Genomic DNA, 12,391 nt, shown 5'->3' with positions numbered 1-12,391 from the left:
GGAGAGGAGAGGAGAGAAGAGAAGAGAAGAGAAGAGAAGAGAAGAAGAGAAGAGAAGAGACGAGAAGAAGAGAAGAGAAGAGAAGAGAAGAGAAGAGAAGAGAAGAGGAGAGAGAGAGGAGAGAAGAGAAGAGAAGAGAGAGAAGAGAAGAGAAGAGAAGAGAAGAGAAGGAAAAAAAAGTGAAGAGAAGAGAAGAGAAGAAGAGAAGAGAGAGAAGAGAAGAGAAGAGAAGAGAAGAGAGAGAGAGAGAAAGAGAAGAGAAGAGAGAGAGAGAGAGAAGAGAAAGAGAAGAGAGAGGGAGGAGGAGGATAGAGTAGGGGAGAAGAGAAGGAGAGTGGAGGGGAAAAGAGGAGAGGAGAGAAGAGAGGGTTCAGAAAACATTATATCCTTAAAACATCATCATCAACAACAGACAACAGACAACAATACACATCACAGCGGTGCTCAAATGGGCCGTCCTGTTAAGGCTCTTCGGGTTGCATGAGCCAAGGCTGGTCACAATAATGGAGTGCATTATGTGCCTCAACAATTAAAGTGCATGAGCAAAGTTAGATTTATGTCCCTTTGTTTAATAACATGATTGGTCTGGGATGAAAGTATTTTTTGTTCTATTGGTTTTATCCATGGGGTAATTAAACCTGCCACCAGAGGGCATCAGTTGAAGTTGAAGGGGGTGAGAGGAGTGTGTCTTCCTTCTGCAAGACTCAGAGCTCTCATAACAATCATGACATCATAACATCATAACATCATGACATCATAACATCATGACATCATGAGATCATAACACCATATAACATTATAACATCATAACAACATAACATTATAACATTATAACATAATAACATCATGACATAACATCATAACACCATAACGTTATAACATTATAACATCATAACATCATGACATCATGACATCATAACACCATATAACATTATAACATCATAACGTCATAACATCATGACATCATAACATCATGACATCATGAGATCATAACATCATAACATCATGACATCATAACACCATAACACCATATAACATTATAACATCATGACATCATAACACCATAACATTATAACATTATAACATCATGACATCATGACATCATAACACCATATAACATTATAACATCATAACATCATGACATCCTGACATCATAACACCATAACATCATGACATCATAACATCATAACATCATGACATCATAACACCATAACACCATAACATTATAACATCATGACATCATAACATCATGACATCATAACATCATGACATCATGACATCATAACATCATAACATCATGCCATCATAACATCATAACACCATAACATCATGACATCATAACATCATAACATCATAACATCATGACATCATAACATCATGACATCATAACATCATAACATCATAACACCATAACATCATAACACCATAACATCATAACATCATGACATCATAACATCATAACATCATAACATCATGACATCATGCCATCATAACACCATAACATTATAACATCATGACATCATAACATCATGACATCATAACATCATAACATCATGACATCATACCATCATAACACCATAACATCATAACATCATGACATCATAACATCATAACATCATAACATCATAACATCATGACATCATAACATCATAACACCATAACATCATAACATCATGACATCATAACATTATAACATCATGACATCATAACATCATAACATCATGACATCATAACATCATAACACCATAACATCATAATCTCATTCATACAGTCAGACAGTGTGTGTGGTGTGTGTGTGTGTGTGTGTGTGTGTGTGTGTGTGTGTGTGTGTGTGTGTGTGTGTGTGTGTGTGCGTGCGTGCGTGCGTGCGTGCGTGCGTGCGTGCGTGCGTGCGTGCGTGCGTGCGTGCGTGTGTGTGTGTGTGAGTCAGTTACCTGTGCTTGGACCTGGATAAGAGGAGATGCGACAACCATGAGAGCTATGAACTCCACAAACATCAGGACAGAATACTGTATAGAGAGGCCACAGAGTAGAGAGAGACCAGCAACACAAACATCAGGACAAGATACTGTATAGAGAGGCCACAGAGTAGAGAGAGACCAGACCACAGAGTAGAGAGAGACCAGCAACACAAACATCAGGACAAGATACTGTATAGAGAGGCCACAGAGTAGAGAGAGACCAGACCACAGAGTAGAGAGAGACCAGCAACAGAGTAGAGAGAGACCAGCAACACAAACATCAGGACAAGATACTGTATAGAGAGGCCACAGAGTAGAGAGAGACCAGACCACAGAGTAGAGAGAGACCAGACCACAGAGTAGAGAGAGACCAGACCACAGAGTAGAGAGAGACCAGCAACACAAACATCAAGACAGAGTATAGAGAGACCACAGTAACACAAACATCAAGACAGAGTATAGAGAGACCAGCAACACAAACATCAACATATCAACACACTTAGCAATCATTGTTACCATCTCTAAACCTGAGGAAATGATTTTCCTCTCATTAAATTTGAAACAACATAGAACAAAGCGGGGCTCGCAACTCACTTTTGATGCTCCAAGGTGTTTTAATTGTGACAAATAATAGCAGCAGATACAACAGGATGCAGACATAGCCATCATAAAATTATCACTTCTTAACTCATCCAGCGCCATCGCTTAATGAGCCAGGGGGCGCTAGAACGCCATCGCTTTAATCAATGGGGAGACTGCGAGATTTGTGAGTGCTTAAAATATATCTTATATTATAGCTATGGGTCTAATACACCCGTCGATTGTCAGTGAGTTGCTTCCAGTCAACATGCACAAAACAGATTGTTTTTTCATCCGTACATTTCCGTTTTATACCTTTTTGAATATGAGTATAGTTTTGGTGATTCTTAGTAATCCCAGGAAAAGACGCGATAATAGAGTTTTAGTGGAATACACTAAACACGTTGTAATTTTTCGCCTGATTATCGAATCTTAATAATAATATTAATAATCATTTGCAAGCCCCAGAACCTCCGATCAGTTTGACAGACCCATAAATCCGTGGCTTGATCGTCCGGCCCTGCAGTGCCAGACTCTCAAATTCCCACAAATCTGATAGGCCCGTCGCATCTAGAGATACTGGTGCTTGCAAGCAAAAAATTGTGATATATATATATATATATTATATCATTTATATAACTTTAGCTAAAAGCAGTAACCAGCAATTGATTTAATCTGTATTCACAGCGTCTTGAAACATTGTGATAGAGCAGCACAAGAAACGCAGTCCACGAATTGGATAAAAGTATTTTAACAAAGTTGGTTTAATTAGAAAAAGTAAGTTTACAAAGAGACTGTCTTGGAGAAGTCCAATCCAGGAATAATAAGTATAAAACAAAACATCTTTCTCAAGCAGACAAAGAAAACTCTCTTGGTTTAAATCATCTAAAAGATTTAGCTAAGAGCTTAGCATAGCTCTTCAAATCTAAAGACAGAGTATTGTCATAGGGACTTTACTCTGAAAAATACCCAGGCTAAGTTCCATACACCGCTCAACTTTGCCTGGGGCTACAAAAAAACACGAACTGACTCAGAGCGAGCGAGCAGAGCCTTATATACTTAGGTCTGCATCATATAAAAACCTCTTACTATTGGTCCGAAAACATAGATGTCATTCTATCAACCAACCAACACACGATACGTAAAAAATTACCACTCCTCCCTCTTCCAGCCGTTACTGTAACTAAGAAAGTAATAGATTTCTTGTGGCTGTGGAAAGCCCCTAATCATAATGCATCACTGTCATGATTATGCATGTTTCCAATGGTCTGATTTTTACAGAAAAATAGATATAGCATATATATACATGTATAATACAGTACTCATATACTTAAACATTGATTGATATGTTTTACACATCATACATGTGTAAAACATCATACAGAGGTTCTCCCTCTGCCTCAGGACTGCAAGGGTTAAAACCATGCAGAAGCGATTCACTTCTCCTCGCTGACTGTCAAGGTCAGCACACTATCCACATTCCAGCAGCTCACATAGTAACTAACAAGAGGTTATTTTCTATCAATTCTTTAGGGTTATATAAGATATAGTATAGTTATACAAGTTACAGGTATATATTTTATAGTTATATAGTTATACAGGTTACATAAATAGGAGGAATAATACAAAAAGACATTCGTCATAAATCACTGACTTTCAGTGCGCATTTGGTGCTTAGATCAGAGGCCTACTTGTCCTGTTATCAAGCTTATAATACATACTTATATTTAATCCTCTATATATACATGTTAAATGCTCAATATACCACATCATACAAGTGACACAAGACAGAGAGAGAGAGAACAGGATGTCAAAATAAAAAAGGGTTACTTCGTGGCACTTCAACAATATGACATTTATCCATTTTACAATCACTAAAAACTTAAATGAAATAAAATGGTCCCTATTTGGTGATTAAATACATTTAAATGTTTTACATATACATTTGCATGATATTACATATATTCAGAAAGTTTGATTTCTAGATGGAAAATAAATATGTGATAAAAAATATTCTCCTCCATTATAAATCAACATGTATCTGTTTTACTGCACCGGTTCTGAAGTGATAGATAAATGTTCAAACTCTCTCCATAGGTATCAAGTCATAATTGGTTAGAATATTAAAAACTAGTGCTGTCAGGCGATTAAAAAAAGTTATCTAATTAATTACAGGATTTGTAATTAATTAATCTAATTAATCGCATTTAATCACATAACCATTTTAGGCCTGATGTTCTATAATCATATTTCAAATTGCATGTGTCCGGATGGCAGAATTCAGTACTGTATCTACAAAACCTTCTGTTTAATCATCTGCCCTTTATTCATTTGCTTAGATTTTTCATGTCTGGTCAAATTGTGTTATTCACAGTAAAAAAAAGAATTATTGATATTCTCATTTGGTTCATTACAATTTACTCAAGCCTAGTAACAGACACAGTATTTCTGACACTGGGAATACATTCCCTGAGATCCATAGATGTTCCTAGAATCAGATACCAAGAACATGCAAATGGACCATTTAAAAAAAAAGTTTGTAAATGTTTATTCTACGTTCTTATGGAATGAATGAGATAAAGAAAAGAAAAGAAAGAAATAATAATAAAAAAATGTAAAAAAAATATTTTGAGTTAATTTCATAACGCGATAATTTGCTGTGTAATTAATTAATCTAATTAACGCGATAAACTGACAGCCCTATTAAAAACATGATGTTTCACTCTCCATAGATCCTCTCAGGCATGAGAACAGACACCCTCCTCTCAGGCAACAGTAGTTTGTAATTTAGAATGAGAACAGACATTTACCCCCTCTCAGGCAACAGTAGTTTGTTATTTAGTATAGTTTATGAAAAGGAGAGTCTGCAATGTACATTTATCATTTGTGGTGAACAAAAAGATGGGTGCACTATATTTAGCAAAAAGCTCATTTCCATCTGTAGTCCTAAACAGTAAACGGGTATAGGTACAATACAGTCATACAGTCATATACAATAAAAGTACAAAGAGTACAAAATACAATAATTACAGCCCTTCCCTCCCTCCCTCCCTCCCTCCCTCCCTCCCTCCCTCCATCCATCCCTCCCTCCCTCCCTCCCTCCCTCCCTCCCCCCTCCACCTTCCCTCTCTCCCATGGTTAACACACATAGACACAGTAGTAAAGAAGGCGAAACAGCGCCTCTACCACCTGAGACAGTTAAGGAAGTTCAGAGTATCGGGGAAGATACTCCAGTCCTTCTACTCAGGAGCTGTAGAGAGCATTTTGACCGGAAACATCACTGCCTGGTATGGAAACAGCACGGCACAGGACAAGAAGGCCCTACAGAAAGTGGTGCGCTCAGCCGAGCGTACCACGGGTATTGCACTACCTCCCCTGCAGGTTCTATACAACAAGAGGTGCAAATCCAGAGCCTGCAGGATAATGAAAGACCCTCACCACCCCAATAACAGCCTGTTCCAGCTGCTGAGGTCAGGCAGACGCCTGCGAACCCCAGCTACTAGGACAGAGCGGCTTAGGCTCAGCTTCTTCCCCCAGGCCATCAGAGTCCTGAACAATGAACATTGAGTACCACTGTAACACTTTAGCATGAGCGGGCACACACTCAGGCCGCACGCACCCTCACTTATTGCCAAAAGGAAAGGCCACTTTAAATTAGTATTAGCAACAGTAACAGTGTATTGCACTACTATTACTACTACTGTTAACTGTCAACTGTTACCCGTCATTGCACAAATTTATTGTTACCTGCTACCTGTTATTGCACAATTTTATTGCACACATTTTTTGTATTGGATTGTATTATATGTTATATGTTGTACCAATTGCACATCGTTGCGGGCAAGACCACCCGCATTTCATTGTATATCCGTATGCCGTGACAAATAAAACTCTTGACTTGACTTGACTTGACTCCCCCTCCACCGCTCCGTCCTTTACAATGAAAGACACAATGCATCATATCCAGTACAATACAGAGACCAATAACTACAAACGCCCTACACAGTAACACAATCTAAGAACTCCTTACATAAAAAGGACAGTAGCCTACAGAGTGCAAATGATTGCCTCGTCCATATTCTATATAGGGACGTCAGTAGGGAAGTAAGGACATTGTTTGGAACATTCCCTAATCTGTGTTCTCTTATCAGCCATCAGAAGGAATACAGGGTAGCTGCCTGGGAAACAACCCTCTCTGGTCTGCTTCATGTGAGAAAGAGTGCACGTGTGCGTGTGCGTGTGTGTCTCACCACCAGTAGTAGAGGTTTAATGTCAGAGGTCGCAGCACAGACTCCCACGACAGATAACACCACGGTGACCGGACCAGATATTCTCAACACCAACATACCATAACTACTACTCCACTGCTCCAACTAGAGAGAGAGAGAGAGAGAGAGAGAGAGAGAGAGAGAGAGAGAGAGAGAGAGAGAGAGAGAGAGAGAGAGAGAGAGAGAGAGAATTATAGATTCCTGGTTACAGTAACCCCACACACACACACACACACACACACACACACACACATGCACACGTTACCTCAGTAAGCTGTCTGTTAGTGTAGCCAGAAGAAAAACCAACTGCTATCATCACAATACCTATTACCTAGAGAGAGGAGAGGAGGGGAGAGGAGGAGAGGAGAGGAGAGGAGAGGAGAGGAGAGGAGAGGAGAGGAGAGGAGAGGAGAGCAGAGGAGAGGAGAGGAGAGGAGTGGGGAGGGGAGAAGAGAGGAGAGGAGAGGAGAGGAGAGGAGAAGAGAGGAGAGGGAATATAATAAAAACAATCAGAGCAGAACAGATTGAGATGTTATTTATGTAAGCCAGTCTACTGTAGAACAAACACTAATATTACCAGACAGTTTTATAGACAGTCATTATTGCTTCAGACGGGTACAAGACACTCCACAGAACATAAAACATGTCAGCCGACTGGAATGACATCACCCCTTCACCTCGACCCTACAGTAGACCAGGATGAGTCAGTGTTGTAATAAAACAGTTAACCGTTGTCCCTCTTTACCACTGGGAGACAAACTAAAGTGGAACATGTAGCGTTGTCCCCCAGTGTGTAGTGTTGTCCCCCAGTGTGTAGTGTTGTGTCCCAGTGTGTAGTGTTGTGTCCCAGTGTGTAGTGTTGTGTCCCAGTGTGTAGTGTTGTCCCCCAGTGTGTAGTGTTGTCCCCCAGTGTGTAGTGTTGTCTCCCAGTGTGTAGTGTTGTCTCCCAGTGTGTAGTGTTGTCCCCCAGTGTGTAGTGTTGTCTCCCAGTGTGTAGTGTTGTGTCCCAGTGTGTAGTGTTGTCTCCCAGTGTGTAGTGTTGTCCCCCAGTGTGTAGTGTTGTGTCCCAGTGTGTAGTGTTGTCCCCCAGTGTGTAGTGTTGTGTCCCAGTGTGTAGTGTTGTCTCCCAGTGTGTAGTGTTGTGTCCCAGTGTGTAGTGTTGTCCCCCAGTGTGTAGTGTTGTCCCCCAGTGTGTAGTGTTGTCCCCCAGTGTGTAGTGTTGTCCCCCAGTGTGTAGTGTTGTCCCCCAGTGTGTAGTGTTGTCTCCCAATGTGTAGTGTTGTCCCCCAGTGTGTAGTGTTGTCTCCCAGTGTGTAGTGTTGTCCCCCAGTGTGTAGTGTTGTCCCCCAGTGTGTAGTGTTGTCCCCCAGTGTGTAGTGGTGTGTCCCAGTGTGTAGTGTTGTCTCCCAGTGTGTAGCGTTGTCCCCCAGTGTGTAGTGTTGTCCCCCAGTGTGTAGTGTGTAGTGTTGTCCCCCAGTGTGTAGTGTTGTCCCCCAGTGTGTAGTGTTGTCCCCCAGTGTGTAGCGTTGTCCCCCAGTGTGTAGCGTTGTCCCCCAGTGTGTAGTGTTGTCCTCCAGTGTGTAGTGTTGTCCCCCAGTGTGTAGTGTTGTCCCCCAGTGTGTAGTATTGTCCCCCAGTGTGTAGTGTTGTCCCCCAGTGTGTAGAGTTGTCCCCCAGTGTGTAGAGTTGTCCCCCAGTGTGTAGTGTTGTTCCCCAGTGTGTAGTGCTGTCCCCCAGTGTGTAGAGTTGTCCCCCAGTGTGTAGTGTTGTCCCCCAGTGTGTAGCGTTGTCCCCCAGTGTGTAGTGTTGTCCCCCAGTGTGTAATGTTGTCCCCCAGTGTGTAGTGTTGTCCCCCAGTGTGTAGTGTTGTCCCCCAGTGTGTAGTGTTGTCCCCCAGTGTGTAGTGTTGTCCCCCAGTGTGTAGTGTTGTCCCCCAGTGTGTAGCGTTGTCTCCCAGTGTGTAGTGTTGTCCTCCAGTGTGTAGTGTTGTGTCCCAGTGTGTAGTGTTGTCCCCCAGTGTGTAGCGTTGTGTCCCAGTGTGTAGCGTTGTCTCCCAGTGTGTAGTGTTGTCCTCCAGTGTGTAGCGTTGTCCCCCAGTGTGTAGTGTTGTCCCCAGTGTGTAGTGTTGTCCCCCAGTGTGTAGTGTTGTCCCCCAGTGTGTAGAGTTTTTGGCCAATAGCTAGCTAGTTCCTATACATTATAATCTCTAGTGTGTCTAGATCCCATACACAGTATGGATTAACCATTAGCTAGTTCCTATAAATTATAATATCTAGTGTGTCTAGATCCCATACACACTATGTATTAGCCAATAGCTAGCTAGTTCCTATAAATTAGAATATCTAGTGTGTCTAGATCCCATACACAGTATGTATTAGCCATTATCTAGCTAGTTCCCATACATTATAATCTCTAGTGTGTCTAGATCCCATACACAGTATGTATTAGCTATTAGCTAGCTATCCTATACATTATAATCTCTAGTGTGTCTAGATCCCATACACAGTATGTATTAGCCATTAGCTAGCTATCCTATACATTATTACTCTAGGGTGTCTAGATCCCATACACAGTATGTATTAGCCATTAGCTAGCTATCCTATACATTATTACTCTAGTGTGTCTAGATCCCATACACAGTATGGATTAACCATTAGCTAGTTCCTATGCATTATTACTCTAGTGTGTCTAGATCCCATACACAGTATGTATTAGCCATTAGCTACAGAAGTACAAATTAAAGGTGCTATAGGTAACATACATTTCATAAATGTATCCAATCAGGTTCATTCCACATGGGGACATGGGAAGTAGGGAGGTGATACATGTACTGTACATGCCTGCAACATGTAAAAAACAACATTCATTTAGCACCTGCACATATTTTTTCAATGATAAATTAATTAATCAATATTTTATGGAGAGGAAAAGCCTCTTATTCCACACATTTCTTCTTTTTTTTATCCACTTTTTCTCCTCCTGTTTTTCTGTGTTTTTATCCCATCCCAATTTAGTCGTTATGTCATTTCCCCCCTCCCCTTCCTGGTCGTTGCTTGCATGTGCCCCCCACTGGTCGGCCTAGGGAGCCCTGAAGTCTATCAGATGCTTCCTCCGAGACATAGGAGACAGCCAGCAGCATCTTTTCACCTGCCAGCGCGGACTCTCATAGACGAGGTGTAACGTGTGGGAGGTCACACTACCCTCGCCATCTCCCTCCCTCGCTGTGCAGGCGCCCTGACCGACCTGTAGGAGTCGCTGTTTACAACGACCAGAATACCACCCCACCGGCATTCCTCCCGCTGACTCTACCAATTGAGCCAGTATGACAGCCGGCCAAGCCGGAGGCAACGCTGACAGCCGGATTCGATACCAGTGTCTCTCGCGTTGGTGACGAGCACTTAGTCCGCTGCGCCACCCAGCCGCCCTATTCCACACATTTCTATAGGTTATGTGGATGTATTATTTATTAAGATATATTAAGAAATATATATAAAAAAAAAGGGGGGGGGGGTTCTACATAAAAATATCTCTGTATGTATCTATAGCACCCTTAAAGTCAATTATGTTTAACAGCTGTACAAAAACAATGTCTCCACTACTGATGTAACCACAGAGTTTGCTCAGAACAGGGTCATGGAGTGAACTCCAACAGTCCAGCTTGGGATTATCCCCTCTGTTACATAGTTTAAAACCTTGATCTCCAATCTTTGTCAATCAAGTTTATGTGTTTTAGTTTATTTTGTTGCTTTTTGCCTTGTCTTTTTGCCTTATTGTTGTGATTTTATATGTTGTTATGCTTATTTTCTGTATGTACACTTAACATGACGTAAATGAGGGAAACATAATTTACAACACTATTAATCATCAACAACACTATATCAATCATCATTGTGTCTTCCCAAGCCCCTGTCAAGTAAGCTCATCTGAATAAAAGACAACAAGTCAATTAGTCAGACTAATAAAGCTAATGAAATCAGCCAGGGGTCATGAGAAAGGTCATTGTGTTCTTTGTGAAAATGTCCCCAGAGAGAAAAAACTTTTGAATGTGAAATATTAGGAAGAAACCTATGATGATAAGATACTTTTGGTCACAGATGTTGTACAACCCTGAATCACATGGGAATACTGTTGTGAATGAACAGAATAATATTATTTAAAGTATTGCCATGGAAACGGAACTCACACAGACCATGAAACAGGAAGGGTATCCAACAGGAATAAAGTTGTACTGCTGTGAAGCAGTTTGGGCTGCAATTCTTGTATGAAAGGTGCTATACAAATAAAGTGTATTATTATTATTATTATCATTATTATTATTATTATTATTATTATTATTATTATTATTATTATTATTATTATTATTATTATTATTATTATTATTATTATCATTATTATTATTATATAAATGCAGTTATTGTTGTTGTTATTATTATTATTATTATTATTATTATTATTATTATTATTATTATTATTATTATTATTATTATTATTATTATTATTATTATTATTATTATTATTATTATTATATCATGATAGACCAGATACTGGCTGTAGACCTTATTCTGGCTCTGAACCATTATTCAAACTTCAAACGTAAACATTTGTCAAAGCTGACAATAAAGTCCATGGACCATAAAGTCGTTCCTTTAGCAACACAATTCTATTGAAAATGTCTGTAGTGTTTACATGTGTTAACCAATAGATGGAATATAGTACATTATAATAACACACTCATCATACATTCTACCTACCAGCAGCCACACGTTGATGCTGATGCACAGTCCTCGCATGAATGTCCTGCATTTGGCCATGGTTCTGACCACCTGAGACCTTCCGAGACCTTCCGAGACCGCCTGAGACCTCCCAAAACCTCCTGAGTCCCCCCGAAGCCTCCTGAGACCCCCTAAGACCTCCTGAGACCTCCTGAGAACCTGAGTCAACCCTGGGACACAGCCAAACAGAGCGAAATTGAGAAAAACAGAACACAGAACAGAGTAGAACAGAATAGAGTAGAGCAGAACAGAGTAGAACAGAATAGAGTAGAGCAGAACAGAGTAGAACAGAACCAAGTATGACAGAACAGAACAGAGTAGAGCAGAAAAGATCAGAAGGCTAAATCCCAGGGAACAGAAGTCTTGCTGTAGCTCTCGTTGCAGCTGGACTCGTAACAGGCAGCTCTGTACACAGTCCCATTCACGTTGTTTAAAGATGATCTCAGTGTGTTGGTCTGCTTGGTGCTACAGGGTGGAAAATGACCAAGTTAGGAAGCTTGGCGGAGTTACACTACTACTGGGGACACGGAAAAGTGGTCTGGTGCCAGAGCCAGGGGGGCGGGGGGGGTGGAGAGTAGAGGTAGATACATTTGGGAGAAGGGAAGGAGGAATAGAGAGAGAGAGAGAGAGAGAGAGAGAGAGAGAGAGAGAGAGAGAGAGAGAGAGAGAGAGAGAGAGAGAGAGAGAGAGAGAGAGAGAGAGAGAGAGAGAGAGAGAGAGAGAGAGAGAGAGAGCAGAGGAAACAGAACAAAAAAGATAAATAGCACCTGGTGTGTAGAGAGAGAGATAAAAAGGGACATCAAATTAGACA

The 12,391-nt window shown here is 40.8% G+C and overlaps 1 protein-coding gene across 1 annotated transcript in view; it reads right to left on the bottom strand.

Moving 5' to 3' along the window:
- LOC311242121 (uncharacterized protein) overlaps positions 1–11,781 on the bottom strand; it is a 16,643-nt gene extending 4,862 nt beyond the window's left edge. Inside the window, exons 1-4 of the mRNA XM_084331076.1 lie at positions 11,560–11,781; positions 7,074–7,139; positions 6,791–6,913; positions 1,935–2,009 (exon numbers count right to left, since the gene is read on the bottom strand). Of these exons, the coding sequence (XP_084187202.1) occupies positions 1,935–2,009; positions 6,791–6,913; positions 7,074–7,139; positions 11,560–11,619 (324 nt within the window). The 5' untranslated portion in view covers positions 11,620–11,781. The remainder of the gene's footprint in view (positions 1–1,934; positions 2,010–6,790; positions 6,914–7,073; positions 7,140–11,559) is intronic.
- Positions 11,782–12,391: the final 610 nt, after the last annotated feature.

The sequence above is a fragment of the Notolepis coatsorum genome (assembly GCF_963971535.1).
Source record: "Notolepis coatsorum genome assembly, chromosome: 15".
NCBI lineage: Eukaryota > Metazoa > Chordata > Actinopteri > Aulopiformes > Paralepididae > Notolepis > Notolepis coatsorum.
This window is presented reverse-complemented; position numbering and strand designations above follow the sequence as displayed.